This window comes from Pseudophryne corroboree, chromosome 3 (assembly GCF_028390025.1).
Source record: "Pseudophryne corroboree isolate aPseCor3 chromosome 3, aPseCor3.hap2, whole genome shotgun sequence".
NCBI classification, from domain to species: domain Eukaryota; kingdom Metazoa; phylum Chordata; class Amphibia; order Anura; family Myobatrachidae; genus Pseudophryne; species Pseudophryne corroboree.
Window position 1 is genome coordinate 232,574,085 of NC_086446.1, and position 21,136 is coordinate 232,595,220.

At 45.8% G+C, this 21,136-nt stretch overlaps 1 protein-coding gene across 2 annotated transcripts in view; it reads right to left on the reverse strand.

The window, feature by feature from the left end:
* Nucleotides 1-289: 289 nt before the first annotated feature.
* The window catches only part of ARFGEF2 (ADP ribosylation factor guanine nucleotide exchange factor 2), a 125,853-nt gene continuing 105,006 nt past the window's right edge, over nt 290-21,136 (reverse strand). For both annotated transcript variants that reach the window (XM_063958894.1, XM_063958893.1), the window contains 6 exons: nt 21,012-21,126; nt 20,796-20,935; nt 19,836-20,004; nt 12,655-12,793; nt 11,889-12,006; nt 290-3,338 (listed from right to left, as the gene is read on the reverse strand). In XM_063958894.1, coding sequence (XP_063814964.1) covers nt 3,165-3,338; nt 11,889-12,006; nt 12,655-12,793; nt 19,836-20,004; nt 20,796-20,935; nt 21,012-21,126 — 855 coding nt within the window. In that variant the 3' untranslated portion in view covers nt 290-3,164. The remainder of the gene's footprint in view (nt 3,339-11,888; nt 12,007-12,654; nt 12,794-19,835; nt 20,005-20,795; nt 20,936-21,011; nt 21,127-21,136) is intronic.

Genomic DNA, 21,136 nt, shown 5'->3' on the forward strand with positions numbered 1-21,136 from the left:
CTGTTATTAATGTGAAACCATTTCTGGTACTTTGTATTGTTGTGAATAATTAATGAGATGTTGCCTCCTTAGTACTGCCTGCAGAAGCCTGTCTGTGTAAGTACTTCTCTTGCCATCGTAATGGAGACAGTGGGGAGAGATGGATCAGATCTGGAGAGTGGAGAACCAGGCCATTTATCTACAGACCTATTTTTTCTCCCCACAGCCATCAAATGCTCTTTCACAGGTGGATCTGGAGTCAAGTGGATATCCTTTTACATTTTATAAAGACTCATTGGGATGCCTACAGTATGGTTGTTACAGTCCACCATTAAAGCTTTATTGATTTACCACCTGATTAAAGCATAATATATAACAACAATATGATACATTATCTTACATAGAAAAATTTACATAGCATTTCATATTATTTCAAAATGTATACATCCAGAAGAGTTTGTCTGTAATCAGCAACTTCAAAATCCATAACATCACAGAGTTTATAGGTAATTTGCTTTAAAAATTATAGATAATTTATCTGAGAAAATAAATAATTTAGACATTTGAAACAGAATGAAAACAAACAGCGCATATATATGTGTGTGATCAAGAAGTGTAGGGGGACATACTGGGATGGGCTGCACATATATCTTGCAATTGCCTGCTGCAATATTATTACTAAGGTAAGTAGCTGAGCAATCAACCTACCTATATGCAAAATGTACATCTTATTAATAATAGCAGACTGAGAATCTCATCTTTCTAGTACTTTGGCTGAACGGAATACTGACTTTTGTAACAGAATTATCAGTCCCAGATTCTTTACAGTGGAAGCAATCAAATAGTATTTGTTCTGGAGCCACCAGAACATCCTCCTCTATTCTCCCTTCTGAAATGAAGATCATAGTCCAGATATTGGGAGGAATAAATCTGGGGAACCAAGGTTGCATATAAACACTGATAAAACACATGCAGCTAGATCTCATTAGATTTTCGGTTTAAACATAGAGTTGGCATGGATCTTATATATAAACGTAAACATAGTGCTCTATAACATGACATCAGTACAGATTAAGAACACTCCTGTAATATTAGGGGTAACACTCTCTTACTGTGGACTAAATGAATATTATTAGCAGATGCCTCAGAGCTCCCTGTATAAATGTACTCAGCCTTCATATCACCTCAATAGAAACTTATGGCCTGAAGTTTGAGAAGCATCTTAGAAAATCCTGATCGCAACTAGAATTTACCGACTGGCTAGCTTTTAAATTCTGCATTATTTTGCCCACCAGTGCTGATGACTTCTAATATCCATAATATGAGAGTAAATCAGTCTGGATATGATAATTTAAGAAAAAAAAAGGTTTGCCATCTTAAAGCTAAAAATTTAAATTATAGTACCAATTTTTACACAAGAACCAAAAGTTATGGGGTGTTGTCACTCTCACCCTATGTATGATAACACCATCACAACACCTATCTTACATTTTTATATATATTGTATTACCTTACACTCATTGTACTGGATTTGTACAATGTACTTGTATAATTATTTGCAAACCATTAGTTTACAGTGAATTTTTAGAACAGATCGGAAGTAATGAGACTGAAAAAAGGTAACATTTAATGTAAAATGTTTAAACGTGATTTGAGATTAAGTTAGTGAAAAAAGTGCAACACGTCCAGCTCTCTCCATTAAGTAATGAGGAGGTTCATTGAGAAACAGATTGCTAAATGCTGCAAGTGTTTCCAATACAGCGAAATGACTAAAGAAATTGGAGGCAGCCAACTGAATGTTAAATCGCTGCACACAGGTTGGCAGAATGAGAGTCACTGTTATAATAAGATTAGTAAATTTGTGTAATCACATTATACCAGGACAATTTCTGAAGTTTCTATGTAATGAAGCCAGAGTTATTGCTCTCCATTAACAGACGCACTAAACTTCCAATCCTGTTTCTGGGTGAATCCTGACAATCTGCTGTCCATAGAGAAAAAATAAATCTCACTCTTATTTCTAATTTTTGAAAATCCTAAAAAGTGTTTAATGTAGATGCTTTACATAAAGGTTATTTTAGGTTTCAAGGTCCTCTAATAAAATCAAATAAAGTTAATAAATACATTGTTGTGTATACATATTTCTCTCATGTGAAAGGTACAGAGGAAGATCTAGAAAGTGTCTGGTTGAATGTGTATGAGAAATTCCGGTAAGCTGTCAGTCTGCTGTTTATAAGACTTCTCTATAACAAGCAGGTTGAGAACTCCATTGACAGCTGAGACAAAATTAGGGGAAAGTCTGCTGTCTAAGTGCGGGTTTATAGACGTGCAGATGTTGTTCACAGCAACCAAACACAATCTACTTATCATTTCTCTAGCACCTTCTAGAAGATAATAGCTAGAATCGGATTGGTTACCATTTCTATAAACCCACACGTTAGTAAATATACCCCTTAGTGCCCGCACATCTAATTTGTTAATGTGTGAATGGATAATTCTACAAATCAATGTTCCACCAGGAAGAACATCCTAAATAATAATAATAAAAAGTGAGAGTTGCAATACTTAACACATGGCACGCCAGTAGTTTCCAACAGATATGTAACACAGTATGTGTGATGCCAATAGCCCAGAACGTTATACAGGAGATTCAGACCCATTATTCATTAATTTCCCCCTAAACCAACTCAGGTTTGTGTTTCATACAGTGAAGCAGCAAAAACAACGCAGAGAGCAGGAACGAACCAACCATAAAACAGAAGAGAAATTGTAAAATACATTGAGACTATGAAAAAGCTTCAGACCAAGTAGCAAAAATAAAAATATAGAATTTGTCTCATCCGTCTAAAAACTAAAATAATTCCAAACTCTGCAGCCAATCAATACATTAAGGAAAACAAAGACATGACAGCACACCCTTTAATTTAACATGTTTCAAAACTGATAAACCTACACAACAATGTGGGGTCATCTGGCAAGAGGCGAGCAGACTTCTGCTGTTCTGACGCAGACTACTGGAGTCAGAACAGACGAGTAACATAAAATCCTGGATGGTAACGTCAGGACAGTCATTTAACCAGGGTTGTTCTACAGAATAAAGTGTTGCTTATAATTGCCAACATTCCTCCACCCTGACAGGAAGAGCCCCCTCTGTCCCATATTCCACAGACTGCTGACAGAACATATTATGTAGAAGGACGTGTACTGTCCAGTGGTGATTGCTCTTCTGGCATCCAGATCTTATATACAATTCCGATACGCAAGAAAAACTTTCTCAGCACAGCGCGGAGCTCAGGAATCAGGTCAAACTGCATGATCTCACACAGGTGTGGGTAATACTTCGAGGCGTGCGCTTTAAACTACGGAGAGAAGAAAAACAAGATTACAGCACATCAAAAGATAATTGATGGGCATATTGTGTACTATAATATGGGTTAAAATGTATGCTTAATCCTTTTCTGTGATGCATTGGGGTAACATTGGAATCATGGGCTACAGAGACTAAAGGCTTGTGCAGAGTTGGGGGCAAACAAAATAAATAATGAGAATAGGAAAGATAATTACTTATTATTTTAACCAAGCCCCACAGTCCAGAAAAGAGTGGATTGAAGTCTGAAAGAGGAAATGCATTCAACTTCTTAACTTAAAAGAACTGAGTGTAAAATGTGGGTATTCCTTCCAGACCGACTGCCGATTCGTATTTGTGCTCTGGATTCGGTTTGTAATGTCTGCATTGTTTGAATGCATTTTGTGCATTAAATAAACACAGAATTTAAAATAAAAAAATGGGTGTCATCCAGTGTCCCTTGGGGATCACCAAAAAAAAGTAGTCGCTACGTGTGGATATGAGGAAGTGCTAACATTTTCAGAAACTGGTTTTCCCGACCACAATGTACAGTAAATGGTTCGAATAACTGAAATAATCCATCCACCAATAGCCTGCTCTTCTGAGCGTCAGTGGATCAAAAGATTACCCAATTTTTCGTAACTATAGTGTGCAGTATTCTCGCCGCCTCCCGCAAATCATGGGAATTCATCAGGAAGGAACCTTGCCAGCACTAGCAGTGTCTGGGGCCATGCACCGTCGGCAATGATACACAAGACTGAAGGAGTAATGTAATAGGTTGTGATTTTGTAATATTTGCCATTTTCGGGTGACATTTTAGTCACCATATGCAACAGAATGCAAGGACAGCATAACACACCAGAATCTTAACCCTGTTGTTTTTAAAACACCACAACAGTCCTCCAGATGTTTCTAATATTATACATAGAAGTTGCCTACGGTAAGTGTGTGAGTTGTAAAATAGCCAGAATTGCGCTACATTAACTTGCAGAAGAATAGAAAGATCAGAGGTCAGCGAGACAGCTGCTAACTCGCTCTACTCCATATGTCTAGATACTGTAAAAAAAGAAATGAAATAATAAGATTTTAAATCTACCGGTAAATCTTTTTCTCCTAGTCCGTAGAGGATGCTGGGGACTCCGTAAGGACCATAGGGTATAGACGGGCTCCGCAGGAGACATGGGCACTATAAAGAACTTTTAGTATGGGTGTGCACTGGCTCCTCCCTCTATGCCCCTCCTCCAGACCTCAGTTAGAGAAACTGTGCCCAGAGGAGACGGACAGTACAAGGAAAGGATTTTGTAATCTAAGGGCAAGATTCATACCAGCCCACACCAACCACACCGTATACCCTGGAATATACGCAACCAGTCAACAGTATGAACAAAAACAGCATCAGTCAACGACCGATCTCAACTGTAACATAACCCTTATGTAAGCAACAACTATATACAAGTCTTGCAGATTTAGTCCGCACTGGGACGGGCGCCCAGCATCCTCTACGGACTAGGAGAAAAAGATTTACCGGTAGGTTTAAAATCTTATTTTCTCTTACGTCCTAGAGGATGCTGGGGACTCCGTAAGGACCATGGGGTTTATACCAAAGCTCCAAACCGTGCGGGAGGGTGCGGATGACTCTGCAGCACCAACTGAGCAAACGCGAGGTCCTCATCAGCCAGGGTATCAAACTTGTAGAATTTTGCAAAAGTGTTTGAACCCGACCAAGTAGCTGCTCGGCACAGCTGTAATGCCGAGACGCCACGTGCAGCCGCCCAAGAGGAGCCCACCTTCCTAGTGGAATGGGACTTTACCGAATTTGGTAACGGCAATCTAGCCATAGAATGAGCCTGCTGAATCGTGTGACAGATCCAGCGAGCAATAGTCTGCTTAGAAGCAGGCGCGCCAACCTTATTGGCTGCATACAGGACAAACAGAGCCTCTGTCTTCCTAACCCTAGCCGTCCTGGCTACATAGATTTTTAAGGCCCTGACTACATCCAGGGACTTGGAGTCCTCCAAGTCGCTCGTAGCCACAGGTACCACAATAGGTTGGTTCATATGAAACGAAGAAACCACCTTAGGCACAAATTGAGGACGAGTCCTTAATTCTGCTCTATCCGCATGAAAAATCAAGTAGGGGCTCTTGGGAGACAAGGCCGCCAACTCTGACACCCGCCTTGCAGATGCCAAGGCTAATAACATGACCACCTTCCAGGTGAGAAATTTTAATTCAACCGTTTGAAGGGGTTCAAACCAGTGTGATTTAAGGAACTGTAACACCACGTTAAAGTCCCATGGTGCCACTGGAGGCACAAAAGGAGGCTGGATGTGCAGCACTCCCTTTACAAAAGTCTGGACTTCTGGGAGAGAAGCCAATTCCTTCTGAAAGAATATAGATAGGGCCGAAATCTGTACCTTAATGGAGCCTAACTTTAGGCCCATATCCACTCCTGTCTGTAGGAAGTGGAGAAAACGGCCCAGATGGAAATCTTCCGTAGGAGCATTCTTGGTTTCACACCAAGATACATACTTCCTCCAGATACGGTGATAATGCTTCGCCGTTACCTCCTTCCTAGCCTTTATCAGAGTAGGGATAACTTCCTCTGGAATACCATTCCCAGCTAGGATTTGGTGTTCAACTGCCATGCCGTCAAACGCAACCATGGTAAGTCTTGGAACATGCAAGGCCCCTGCTGCAACAGGTCTTCCCTGAGAGGAAGGGACCACGGATCTTCTGTGAGCATCTCCTGAAGATCCGAATACCAGGCCCTTCAAGGCCAATCTGGAACAATGAGTATTGTTTGCACTCTTTTTCGTCTTATGATTCTCAGCACTTTTGAGATGAGAGGCAGAGGAGGGAACACATAGACCGACTGAAACACCCATGGTGTCACTAGGGCGTCTACCGCTACTGCCTGAGGGTCCCTTGACCTGGCACAATACCTCCGAAGCTTTTTGTTGAGGTGTGACGTCATCATGTCTATTTGAGGAAGTCCCCAAAGACTAGTTATCTCTGCAAAGACCTCTTAATGAAGTCCCCAGTCTCCTGGATGGAGATCGTATCTGCTGAGGAAGTCTGCTTCCCAGTTGTCCACTCCCGGTATGAAGACTGCTGACAGAACGCTTACGTGATTTTCCGCCCAGCGCAGAATCCTGGTGGCTTCCGCCATTGCCACTCTGCTCCTTGTCCCGCCTTGGCGGTTTACATGAGCCACGGCTGTGACGTTGTCTGATTGAATCAGAACTGGTAGGTCGCGAAGAAGATACTCCGCTTGTCGTAGCCCGTTGTATATGGCCCTCAATTCCAGTATGTTGATGTGAAGACAAGCCTCCCGGCTTGACCACAGTCCCTAAAAATTTCTTCCTTGTATGACTGCTCCTCATCCTCGGAGGCTCACGTCCGTGGTCACCAGAACCCAGTCCTGAATGCCGAATCTGCGACCCTCTAGAACAGAGATTTTCAACCTTTTACAACTGGCAGCACACTGAACAAGATTTAAATATTGCCAAGGCACGCTCAAATGTAATGGTGCTGCATGGTGCAGTTGCGTGTCCTAGGATATCATGTCGCAGCTTCTCCATAGGTAACGCCTGAGCCACATCTGAGAAAGCCAGAAGAGCCCAACACTGCCCAAGCCCAAAATTAGAACTGGTTCTGCAACCACTAAACCCACCAGTATTGATTGTTCCAGGGTCTCAGCGGCAGCACACTGACGGGCCTGGCTCTGCTTCTATGGCGGCACACCTGGAGACTGCTCAGGGCACACTAGTGTGCCACGGCACAGTGGTTGAAAAACACTGCTCTAGAAGGTGAGCACTCTGCAGCCACCACAGGAGAGACACCCTGGCCCTGGGGGACAGGGTTATTTTCTGATGTATTTGTAGATGGGACCCGGACCACTTGTCCAGAAGGTCCCACTGAAAAGTCCTCGCATGAAACCTGCCGAAGGGGATGACCTCGTAGGCCGCCACCATTTTCCCAGAACTCGAGTGCATTGATGAACAGACACTCTTTTTGGTTTTAGCAGGTCTCTGACCACGTTCTGGAGATCCTGGGCTTTTTCCAATGGGAGAAAAACCCTCTTTTGTTCCGTGTCTAGAATCATGCCTAGGAATGATAGCCGAGTCGTTGGAATCAATTGTGACTTTGGCATATTCAGAATCCAACTGTGCTGTTGCAGCACGTTTAGGGAGAGCGACACGCTCTTCAGCAACTGGTCTCTCGATCTCGCCTTTATCAGGAGATCGTCCAAGTGTGGGATAATTGTGACTCCCTGCCTGCTCAGGAGCACCTTCATTTCTGCCAATACCTTGGTGAAAATCCTCGGGGCCGTGGAAAGCCCAAACGGCAACGTCTGAAACTGGTAATGACAGTCCTGTACAGCGAATCTCAGGTACTCCTGATGAGGGGGGTATATGGGGACATGAAGGTATGCATCCTTTATGTCCAGTGATACCATCAAATCCCCCCCTTCCAGGCTGGATATTACAGCTTGGAGCGATTCCATCTTGAATTTGAACTTTTTCAAGTACAGGTTTAGGGATTTTAGATTTAAAATGTGTCTGACCGAACCATCCGGCTTCGGGACCACAAACAGGGTTGAATAATACCCTTTTCCCTGTTGGGCCAGGGGAACCGTGACCACCACTTGCTGTTGACACAGCTTTTGAATTGCAGCTAACACTACTTCCCTCTCCGGGAGTGAAGCTGGCAATGCCGACTTGAAAAATCGGCGAGGGGGCACCTCTTCGAATTCCAGCTTGTAGCCTTGGGAAACAATTTCCATCACCAAAGGATCCACGTCTGAAAGCATCCAGATCTGGCTGAAAAGTCGAAGGCGCGCCCCCACTGGTGCGGACTCCCTTAGGGGAGCCCCAGCGTCATGCGGTGGATTTTGTAGAAGCCGGGGAGGACTTCTGCTCCTGGGAACTAGCCGAAGCAAGTGTTCTCTTTCCTCTACCCTTACCTCTGGCAAGGAAGGAGGAGCCCCGACCTCTTCTGGATTTATGCGACCGAAAGGACTGCATCTGATACTGTGGAGTTTTCTTTTGCTGTTGGGGAACAAAAGGTAAAAAGGTAGATTTACCCGCGGTAGCTGTGGCAACCAGGTCCGCGAGCCCCTCCCCAAACAACACTTCACCCTTGTAAGGTAAAACCTCCATATGCTTCTTTGAGTCTGCGTCACCCGTCCATTGGCGGGTCCATAGAGTTCGTCTCGCAGAAATAGCCATGGCATTGGCTCTGGAACCCAGCAGCCCAACGTCTCTTTGTGCGTCCCTCATATATAAGACTGCGTCTTTAATGTGGGCCAAGGTTAATAAAATGGTATCCCTGTCTAGGGTATCAAGGTCAGCTGACAAGGTATCTGTCCATGCTGCAACTGCGCTACATACCCATGCCGATGCTATTGCCGGTCTGAGCAAAGCACCCGTATGCGCATAAATAGACTTTAAAGTAGTCTCCTGTCTGCGATCAGCAGGATCCTTGAGGGCTGCCGTGTCCGGAGACGGCAGCGTCACCTTCTTGGACAGGCGCGTTAAAGCCTTGTCCACCCTGGGAGAGGATTTCCAACGTACCCTGTCCTGTGCAGGGAAAGGATACGCCATAAGAACCCTTTTGGGAATCTGCAGTTTTTTATCTGGAGTTTCCCAAGCTTTTTCAAATAACTCGTTAAGCTCATGAGATGGGGAAAGGTTACCTCAGGTTTCTTTTCCTTATACATGCGCACCCTCGTATCAGGGACAGAAGGGTCATCAGTGATATGCAAAACATCTTTTATTGCAATAATCATACATTGAATACTTTTTGCCACCCTTGGGTGTAATTTTGCATCATCGTAGTCGAGACTGGAGTCAGAATCCGTGTCGGTACCAGTGTCCACTATTTGGGATAGGGGACGTTTTTGAGACCCAGAAGGGCCCTGTGACCCAGTCCAATCCGTGGATTGACTCCCTGCGTTCTCCCTAGACTCTGCTTTGTCCAGTCTTTTGCAGCTTTCTTTGGAGAAAATGGCGCTGTTAGTGCTAAGGGATCAAGCTCCGCCCCCTCCAGCGGCATGCTTCGGTCCCGCTTCAAAAGTCAAAAAATGGCGGGGGATCTCTTCATTTACTGCCCCCGCAGCCTAATGTACCCTTTTTTGCCCGATCAGAGGTTTATTGCTGCCCAGGGCGCCCCCCCTGCGCCCTGCACCCATCAGTGCCCGTTCTGTGTGTGTAGCGTGTGGGAGCAATGGCGCGCAGCGGCTTACTTCAGTGAAGATCTGAAGTCTTCTGCCGCCTTGAAGTCTTCTTTTCTTCTCATACTCACCTGGCTTCTATCTTCCGGCTCTGCGAGGAGGACGGCGGCGCGGCTCTGGGACGAACGGCGGGGTGAGACCTGCGTTCCGACTCCCTCTGGAGCTAATGGTGTCCAGTAGCCTAAGAAGCAGAGCGTATAATTTAAGTAGGTCTGCTTCTCTCTCCTCAGTCCCACGATGCAGGGAGCCTGTTGCCAGCAGTGCTCCCTGAAAATAAAAAACCTAACAAAATTATTTTTCAGAGAAACTCTGGAGAGCTCCTCTGTAATGCACCCTATCTCCTCTGGGCACAAAATCTAACTGAGTTCTGGAGGAGGGGCATAGAGGGAGGAGCCTGTGCACACCCATACTAAAAGTTCTTTATAGTGCCCATGTCTCCTGCGGAGCCCGTCTATACCCCATGGTCCTTACGGAGTCCCCAACATCCTCTAGGACGTAAGAGAAAAAAATAAAAAAACAGAGTGGGATCCCCCCTCTAATATTAACCAGCACTAGCTCTTGTACCTAATATAGACAAAAATGATCCTTTACCAGAACTAGGCGTGACCAACCAGGGCTACTAACTATACAGAGAAGACCCGCAGTCCCCCCTATCATGATTCTACAAGCCCGGGCCAGTTGGCACACACGCCATAAGCATGCATGTATCTGCACTAATTGGTCAAAATGTGAGAACTGCAACAAACCGATCACCCAGCGCAGCCCTACTCATTCTTATGGAGAGTGTCTACTAGTAAGTTCTCATTCGCGACGGTGTTCTGAAAGGGACAAATGTTATCCATTGGGGGTTGTTATTTTGCCACATTGAATGCCTACATAGTCCCATGAGGATTCATTCTACTGGACTGAGAGAGCAAATGGGTAAACAAGGTTGTGTGAGGGAGTAATTATTTAATAAAAATACTTTTTGTACCGTACTATTTGGCATTATGGCTGGCATGTTTTTTTGTGGGCCCTATTCCCCTGGTGAAACCAGCTCTGGCGATAACTGGCCTAGGGGGCTAGTGAAATTGTGGTAGTGGAACCATACACTGCAGGTCTCCACTCTAATTGCAATAGCCCTGGCTGGTCAAAGAAATAAATCGAAGGACTCCAGGTACATTTTCCATCAGACTTTTTCTATATTAGCTTAGGTACAACTGCTAGTTACATTAGAGATAGTCTTCCTTTAAAAAACAGTGTTTCTAGCTGTTCTGCTGGAATGCTGGCGAGAGTGGCTTTTTAAGCCACCACGCATGGTCGAATGCTTGCCGAGTTAAAGGCTAACTTGCAACCCACTACATTCAGCGATCTTCCACTGAAACTCGCTGAAAACTCTCTGCTTGTTCCATTAACTTTATTGTTGCTCACAACCTGCAACCTATTACATTTAATACTTAAGTCTGCCTCGCAAACCTTGAGCCAAGGAATGTAGCAAACTGGTACGGTCAAAGCCGAAACTCAAGCGCCAATGAGACCCACATCCAGAACTATGCCCCCAAAATATTCTGCCGCCGCCCGCATACGTTCATCCATGGTCTCAAGTTCAGACCTTGGCTTCCCACATCTCAATACTTCTAGGATTTGCTGTGAATACTTTTCCACTACACTGGTGATCTAGGGTGAAGTGAAAATGGTCTTAGAGAGGCATCAGCTGGTTTATAAATAGACAAATGAATATTCTTCATTTTCCTGTTCATACAGATTGGAGGACTGGAGGTGGAGGAGACTGGTATTTATGAGAGTGCTGGAAAAGTGATTTAGGTGGATCTGGTATGGATAACTATACTGGAAGTAAACAAGTGGTTTCATCAGTACAGCTAATGAATGGAAAAGCATCATACTGTAAGTTAAAACTGTCCAGTGCGATGTAATACTGGGTGAGATAGAGATCAAGGATGAGCTAGTCATGACAGACCTAGAGGTGAAGGAATGGGCCATGAGGGTAAGGTGTGGCTGGTTCCACGCAGGGGATTGCAAATTAAGAAAATACTAATTTAGGGCTGTACCTAAGTGAAGGATTGCAAGGACAGAAGAGAAAATGCAGTGGGACTAGTTCATATTGGAGAGCTGGATTAGAAGAATAGGTTGAAGTTGATCTGGTTCTTAACAAGAGGACAGGAAGCAAAATAGAAGTTGAAGTGGATCTGAATTTTTTTGGGAGACACAAAGGACAAACAGAGATGGAGCTGGCTCTGATGGACTTTGTTGGTCCTCTACTTGATCTGTCAATGCAGAAACATTATTGCACATAAATGTGTAAGGCTAATATTGCTACAAATAACATACCTTTACATCACTAACTTTAAGGGTTTTGGTCAGAAGTAACAGTAACAGATTGGTCCAAGCCTCTCGATGGCTCTCGGAATTTACAGTAATAAAGTAAGAAAGGGCTTCGCTACATACACTGAAATGACAAAAAGATAAACCCAACACACAATGTTATAGTTCCAATAATCAACTTAATGTGAATGCAATGGGTTTAGTTCTTGTTTTTTAATCTGTGCAACATTACATAGCACTTATCTCATTCTTCATGTTGACTTGGTGTATTGGCTTTCTACCAGTTATGTAACTTTCGGGGGAAAATATCGATCCTTCTAAAGAGGACAAGTGGAGACGTTGCTCATAATAACCAATCAGATTCTAGCTACAATTTATCTAGAACAGTGTTTCTCAAACCCAGTCCTCACGGAAACCCTAGCAGCGCATGTTTTACAGATCATCTAGCTGGAGCACAGGTGTGTTCATTGAATAACACGACAGATCTACTGGTGGTACTAATTATTCTTGGTGATACTTGAAACACGCACTGTTAGGATTTCATGAGCCATGACTTTGAGAAACCGTGATCTAGTACATACTTATAAAATGAGAACAGAAATGTGATTGGTTATTGTGGCCAACTTCTCTACTTGTCCCCTTTAGATGATTTGCTGAAACTCCATTGCATATCCCATTTTTAAAGATATATATTTTAGTTCACATAATGTTTAGCTGATGAGAGTTGTGGTTCATACAAATATTAAGAGTAAAGTACTTTATTGGATCTTACCTTAACAGTCTCTTCTCTATGTCCTCCCAAGAGGCTCTGCGCTGCTCATCTGTGTACATCCGGAAGAGAATCCGTAAACAACAGGCGAGACTGCTGGTCTCTTGCTTCAACAGATTGGGCTTGGATTTGCCTTTAAACCCTAATAAAGTGCACAAAAAGCTTACATGAAAGAGATGTTAGCAGCTGTGTGTTAAAACATTCAGGGGGCAACAGAGGATCTGTTTTGGAGAGTGCAAATGACTCGGTGGAATAAAAGCTGTAACCTACAGTACTTAGGGCCTAAGTCGGCATTGATCGCTATTCGGAGAAATTGCAGTTGTCTGCAAGTAGAAAGGCACCAGCCCGACAGGAAGAAAAAGTGCCCCGTGCAATATTGCGAATGCATCGCAGATCACTATCGACTTGCAGATGCATACGCAATTCCTGGAACATCAAAGAATCTTTGCCGTCTGAGCAAATGCGAGTAGGTCTGAGCAGCCACTAATCTGCGAGTGAGACGGGCTGGAAGTGGTCTGCGCTGACGTCAGAGACCCTACGCAACGCCGACGTCAGTCAAACAGAGGCTACATTGCGATTATGTTCTGTATGCAAATTCTGTTGCTATAGCACCTTGCGCTCGCTATGCATGCACAGTAGTTTGATAATCGCTCAATTTGCGATTTCTCAGAACAGAGATCCATGCTGAATTAGGCCCTCAGTTCAATTGGTATGGACCTACAAAGAAAATGCCACCCTGACTGCTGGGTAAGCATGACAATGTCTGTAGGGCAGTAGTTTATTTAGAAAACCAGACTTTACAATTGGTAATGGGTGGGCACTCCTGCTAAAGGAATAAGCTTCAGTTTATAGATATTTTCCTAGTGCTCCAGTGGTGAAACATAATCCAGCATCTGCGTCACCCTCCAACTATGTACTAAGCCTTGGAGAGAAATATAGTGGACAGAGATAAAGTAACAGCCAATCCGCTCCTAACTGCCATGTTACAGGCTGTGTTTGAAAAATGACAGTTAAGAGCTGGTTGGCTGGTACTTTATCTCCGTCCACTTTACCTCCATCTAAGGCAGAGTGAGGAAAAGTTAGTTCTGGTTTCCCAGTGCCTGCTTTCTCTAGAGGTGAAAAAACGAGATTTATGGTAAGAACTTACCGTCGTTAAATCTCTTTCTGCAAGGTACAATGGGCTCCACAGGGAATAACATCGGGGTGTAGAGTAGGATCTTAATCCGAGGCACCAACAGGCTCAAAGCTTTGACCTTCTTCCCAAGATGCATAGCGCCGCCACCTCTATAACCCCACCTCCGTGCACAGGAGCTCAGTTTTTGTTAACCAGTCCCATGCAGTAGCAGGTAAAAGAGACGACAATCGTTAGTAGCCACATACACCACACACTCGCAACAGGAGAGGGTGTCAGCGGCTAATGCCATACCAACCCAAAGAAGCTAAGTGCGTCAGGGTGGGCGCCCTGTGGAGCCCAGTGTACCTCGCAGAAAGAGATTTAACAAAGGTAAGGTCTTACCATAAATCTCGTTTTCTGCTGCGGGGTACACTGGGCTCCACAGGAAATAACATCGTGGATGTCCTAAAGCAGTTCCTTATGGGAGCGGACGCACTGTACAGGGCACAAGAACCCAGCGTCCAAAGGAAGCATCCTGGGAGGCTTAAGTATCGAAGGCATAGAATCTTATGAACGTGTTCACTAAGGACCATGTAGCCGCCTTCCACAATTGTTCAAGAGTCGCACCACGGCGGGCCGCCCACGAAGGTACAACGGACCGAGTAGAATGGGCCTTAATGGTAGCAGGAGCTGGAAGACCAGCCTGTACATAAGCATGTGCAATCACCATTCTAATCCATCTGGCCAAGTTCTGCTTGTTAGCAGGCCAGCGACGTTTGTGAAAACCAAACAAGTACGAAGAGAGAGTCAGACTTCCGAATGGAAGCAGTTCTCTTCACATAGATACGGAGAGCCCGTACCACATCCAAAGACCGCTCTTTGGAAGTTAACTGAGGAGAATTAAATGGCAGGAACCACAATCTCCTGGTTACGGTGGAAGGAAGACACCACCTTAGGTGGATAACCAAGGCACGTTCTAAGAACTGCCCAATCACTGTGAAAATTCAGATAGTGGGACCTACAGAATAAGGCACCCAAGTCTGAAACACATCTAGCAGAAGCAATCGCTAACAGAAACAAGACCTTAAGGGAAAGCCACTTAAGATCTGCAGATGCAAGAGGGTCAAAGGGAGACTCTTGCAAAGCCTCCAAAACCACAGACAAATCCCAAGGGCTTACAGGTGGGACATAAGGAGGCTGAATGCGCAATACACCCTTAGTGAAGGTATGAACATCGGGCAGAGTTGCAATTTTTCTCCGAAACCATACCGACAAGGCAGAAATATGAACCTTGAGGGAGGCTAGACAAAGGCCTAGGTCCAGGCCTTGCTGTAGGAAGGCCAAAAGTTTGGCCGTACTAAACTTGTATGCATCATAATTGGTATTTGCGCACCAAGCAAAGTAAGAATTCCAGCCCGGAAGACAAGCAGAAGCCAGCTTACGGGCCTTCAACATAGTTTGAATGACCGACTCAGAAAAAACTTTGGCCCTCAGTACAGAAGCTTCAAGAGCCACACCATCAAAGCCAGTCGGGCCAATTCATGGTAGACACAAGGGCCCTGAACAAGGAGGTCTGGCCGTTGTGAAAGTAGAAGGGGACGCTCTATCTAGAGGCCCTGTAGGTCTGAGAACCAATGCCGTCTGAGCCACGCGGGAGCAATTAGAAGTAGTATGCCTCCTTCTGGTTTGCACTTATCACTCTGGGCAGTAAAGACACTGGAGGGAACATATATGGCAGCCAAAAGTTCCATGGGATTGCCAGTGCGTCCATGAACGCTGCTTGAGGATCCCTTGTTCTTGCGCTGAAGACCGGAACCTTGTGATTGTGTCGAGATGCCATCAGATCCACATCTGGAAGGCCCCTCTTGTCCACGAGGAGTTGAAATACTTCTGGATGGAGGCTCCACTCTCCGGTGTGTACGCCCTGACGACTGAGAAAGTCCGCTTCCCAGTTGAGGACCCCCGGAATGAACACTGCCAGTACGACTGGTAGATGGCGTTCTGCCCATTAAAGAATCCTTGATACTTCCCTCATTGCCATGCGGTTTCGAGTGCCGCCTTGATGATTTATGTATGCCACCGTGGTGGCATTGTCCGTCTGTACCTGAACAGGTCTGTTCTGAATTAAATGCTGGGCCAGGTTCAGAACATTGAACACCGCCCGCAATTCCAAAATGTTTATCGGGAGGAGAGACTCCTCCCTGGTCCACCGACCCTGAAGAGAGTGTTGCTCCAACACCATGCCCCAACCCCTCAGACTGGCATCCGTAGTCAGGAGGACCCAGTTGGAGATCCAGAAGGGACGACCCCTACTCAATCGTTGGTCCTGTAGCCACCAGCTCAGTGACAGACGGACCTCCGGAGACAAGGAGATCATGCGAGACCTGATCCGGTGAGGCAGGCCGTCCCATTTGGCATAAATCAGTTTCTGCAGAGGGCGTGAATGGAACTGAGCGTACTCCACCATGTCGAAAGTCGACACCATGAAACCTAGCACTTGCATCACCGAATGTATGGACACTTGCGGACAAGATAGGAAGCATCGAATCCTGTGCTGAAGCTTTAGGACCTTCTCCTGAGACAAGAACAACCGCTGGTTGTGATTGTCCAACAATGCTCCCAGGTGCACCATGCTCTGCGCAGGGACGATTTCTTCCAGTTGATGAGCCACCCGTGGGCTTGCAGAAAATGGACAGTCAGATCTAGATTGTGTAGAAGAATTTCTGGGGAATATGCCAGGATCAATAAGTCGTCTAGATAAGGCAGGATCCTGACCCCTTGACGACGGAGTACAGCCGTCATTACCGCCATAACCTTGGTGAAGGCTCGCGGATCCAGGGTCAAACCAAATGGTAACGCCCGAAATTGGTAATGGAGGTTGCCAACCGCAAACCTCAGGTACTGCTGATGTGACATTGCAATGTGAACATGCAGGTAAGCATCTTGTATGTCCAGGGAGACCATATAATCCCCAGGTTTCAAGGCCAGAACAATAGAGCTCAGAGTTTCCATATGAAACTTGGAGACCCTCCCAAATTTGTTCAAGGACTTGATGTTGAGAATGGGCCGAGAGGACCGATTCGGTTTCAGGACTATGAACAGCGATGAATAGTACCCCTTGCCTCTCTGAGCCAGAGGCACCTGTACTACCACTCCTGTGTCCAGGAGGGACTGTACCACCGAAGAGATTTTGCCTTCACCTGATCCGAAGGGCCGTCTGTCAGGCAAAATCGATGAGGGGGACGATTTTTGAAGGATACGGCGTAACCTCGAGTGACGACATCCCGTACCCAGGCATCGGAAGTGGTCTTTAACCATTCCCGTGTATACCCTAGAAGTCGGCCCCCCCACCCTGGGATCACTCAGAGGGAGGCCTGCCCAGTCATGTGGCAGGCTTGTCCGTCTTGGGAGCAGGCTGACGGGCAGCCCAGGCCCGTTTGGATTTGGGCTTATTGGGTTTGGAAGTGCGATCCTGTTTCGGGTACGCCTGACCCTTTGCTTTCCCTGAAGGACGAAAGGAGCGAAAAGAAGTACTCTTAGCCTTCGGTACTGAAGGAGCAGTACTAGGTAAACAAGCTGTTTTAGCAGAAGATAAGTCAGCCACTATCTTGTTGAGGTCTTCTCCGAAAAGGATGTCTCCCTTAAAAGGGAGTACCTCCAGGGTTTTCTTAGAGTCCAGAGCCACGGACCAGGACCGCAACTATAGAATCCGGCGAGCCAGTATGGACGTAGTAGAAGCCATGGCCGCCAGAATACCGGCACCAGAAGCCGCCTCCTTAATGTAATGAGAAGCTGTGACAATATACGATAGACATTGTCTAGCATGATCAAAAGCGTTGGAAGACCTCTCAGCTTCCAACTCCTGAGCCCACGCTTCAATAGCCTCTGCAGCCCATGTCGCTGCAATGGTGGGCCAATGCGCAGCACCCGCTAGGATCTAAATCGCCTTTAAACAACCCTCCACACGCTTATCCGTCGGTTCTTTCAGAGACGTGACGGTAGTTACTGGCAGAGCTGAGGATACCACCAGCCGTGCTACCTGCGAATCCACTAGCAGGTGTGTTTCACAATTTTTACTGAACTCTGCAGCGAGGAGATAGCGAGCCAGCATCTTTTTGTGAGGCGTGAATTTCTTTCCTGGATTTTCCCAGGACTCCTGACGTAGTATGTCAACTAAATGGTCAGAGTGAGGTAAAACTGGTTTAACCACTTTCTGACGTTTAAACCTGTCCGGTTACTTAGGGGCAGTATCAGGCTCCGGGTCATCAGTCAGGAACATCCACCTGTGAGACAGACTCCCCATCAGAAGCATCAGGGTCAGAATCTGTGGGATCAGTATATACACCATCCTCATCAGACGAGGTGTCTGGGACGTTGGTGGATTGTGACGAAGTAATGGCCCGCTTACAGGACCCCTTGATCTTAGGCAGGCGAGGGTTAGACTTCTGAGTAGTCAGTGATTGATTCAATTGCTGTAACTGAGCAGACAGTTGATCTGCGCATAGCGGGTTAACCGCGGGGACCATAAGCGGTTGTACCGGCACAGGAGGTCCCATAGGGGGCGTTAGTCTAGTTACCAGCGTATTCAATAGTGTGGAGAAGGTAGCCCAGGGCGGGTCATTTTGAACCCCCGTTGCTATGATCCCACTGGGGGGGGGGGGGGGGGTAAGGAACCCCCAGAACCTGAACCCTCAGCTGGCATTGTCACCACCATGCTATGTGGGATCAGCCCCAGTTCCGTTGCCCTTTGTAGCTGAAAATAAACCTGCCTGACACACTTAACCCCCTCAGGTTATAGAATATAGGGATAGCAATCTGAGCGAGATACACAAAATGGAGATCACACAGCAGCTACATGCATACACATATAGTCACAATGTACAATGCAGAAGCTATGACATGCAATAAAAATGCACTGGACTAGCAATACAAAGTAATACTCAGTATGGCTATATATTTAGTAGATATATCAATGCACAGTAAAGACTGGATGTATATCACAGGGTACTTGTACTATATAACCCTGACTAGATGCACTGTTTCTTAACTAACACTGTCAATAGACATGTAGAATACTTGAGTGTCTTGTAAAATGCACAGCGCTGACATGCAGGTGGCTTTACAAAGGAGGATTTGCCCAAACAGTCCCAGGAACAGTGCTGCTCTTTGTAATGGCGCCCAAACACTGACTGGGAGTGAGGGAGAGAGAGAGAGATACAGTATGTAGCTCCAAAGCGGGAACATTACTATAAATGGCGCCCTGAGGCTGGGGGAGGGGCTACAGGTCCAAGCCTGGTAATAAAACGTTTTTTAGTGAGGTTAAAAACCGACCTGTGTCCTTGCCCTGGTGGTTTAGTGGAGTCCCTGCCTGACCACAGTGTCCACGCCAGCGCTCGCGGCCCGCCTCCCTCTGGCCGTGCCTGATCGCGATTTCAGCGGGACCCGTCTAGGGGATCCACTTACCTCCTCCCTGAGTGCGGCCACGCGAACCAGGAGAACTTCGGCGGGTGTGTGACTAACGAAGAGCAAACCGGAGCCTCCGCTGTAAGTACCTGTCAACGGGAGCGGCAGTATACAGCGCCGCTGGGGGAGGTAATGGAACTGCAGCAGGAGATGTCAGACTGACATCTAATACTCACAGAGTCACTGCTGCAGCCCTTGAAGTCTTCATTTTTCACTTAGAAAAGCTCTTCTCTGCTGGAACAGCCCCCCTGTTGTATGCGTGCACTGCATGGCACCAACTACAAAACTGAGCTCCTGTGCATGGAGGCGGGGTTATAGAGGCGGCTGCGCTATGCATCTTGGGAAGAAGGTCAAAGCTTTGAGCCTTGTGGTGCCTCGGATCAAGATCCTACTCTACACCCCGATGTTATTCCCTGTAGTGCCCAGTGTACCCCCCAGCAGAAATAGCACAACGTCTATATCCCCATGGTGATGGGGAAGGCAGGAAGGAAGCTAAATGCAGAACTGCACAAAATACCAAATATACTGTGCAACACTTTGCATTACTGACTGAGTTCAATAGTTCCATATGGTATCATCCGCTACATTTAATATTCTGTCATTGTACCTGCTCTCCACAGCGCCGTTCTCTGTTCATTGTTAGAATTAAACGCCTTGGCGAATGAGTGAGATTCCTGTAGACAATCCAGCAGTTTAAAGAGATGCGGTGTGGACATAAACTTGTACATTCCCTGGTGCTCTGATTCAATGTGGATATCATCTTCCAACGTGTCTCTCTGTATACAGAATGTACTGCAGTTATATATAGTGATATTTGTGTGTATGTATGTATAATATCTATATCATACATCTACACTATGTAGACAAAAGCGATTGGACACTGACAGCAAATAGATCAAAGATTTTATTGACATCAGTAGTTTGTAGGGCCACCATGTGCAGTGATTACTGCAGACACCCTTTTTTGCAAACTGTCCACAAGTTCATGGACAACAGCAGGCAGTATGTTTTGCCATTCTGCCTTAAGTATAGTGACCAACTGCGACACTGAAGGTCGGGTTGGTCTACAATGCACCCATCGCTCCAATTCATCCCAGAGATACTCAATGGGGTTAAGATCTGGACTCTGAGCTGGCCAGTACATCCAGGTTACCGAATATTTTGTATATCAGTCCAGCATCACCCTGGAAACAAGACATCGCGCAGCCTACGATGACTCCCTGTTCAAACTCGGTTAGCTCCTTCCGGCAAACCATTTCATTAGCAAATTATCTAATCTGTGCCCCTCTACTCAATTTATACCTTCACAAACACATATCTTCTGCAGGAGCACACCATTTCACTTATGTGTGTCCCATCACTATTGTCTTCATAGTGTATATATAACAAAGATACACCGATCCCCATATATGCAGTCGGTCCCTCTCTAATATACGTAATCTAGCATGTGAAAAATGACATATAGAGACGTCTGCATTGTATTCCCCTGTACAAAGTACATATCAAATAGTTATACTGTATGTATATTATACACCCACACCCACAATATGCACATTATTGCCCAGACCTGTGCAGCTGCCAGGTGCTCGGCATCTTCTTTCTTGCTGGTAGCCGGGAAAAAGACAATGTTATCGATGGTCTGGATTAATTCAAGCTGCACAACACACTTTATGAGGAGACCGGCAAACAGCTTCTGGTCAGCTAGCCCTGGACAGAGAAAGAAGGCGTTTATCAGTAGCTGGACATTACAGTGGAGAGTGAAAGGAGGTGAAGGCAGACTCACTCTCGCTGGGTTTTCCTTTCCAGTTCTCCTCTGTAGTATTAGACTGCTGGCTGTGAGCCCTCTCAGAGGGATTCCTGTCCAGACTGCTCAGTGACTGACGATCAATATCCAAATCCTGCAGAGGG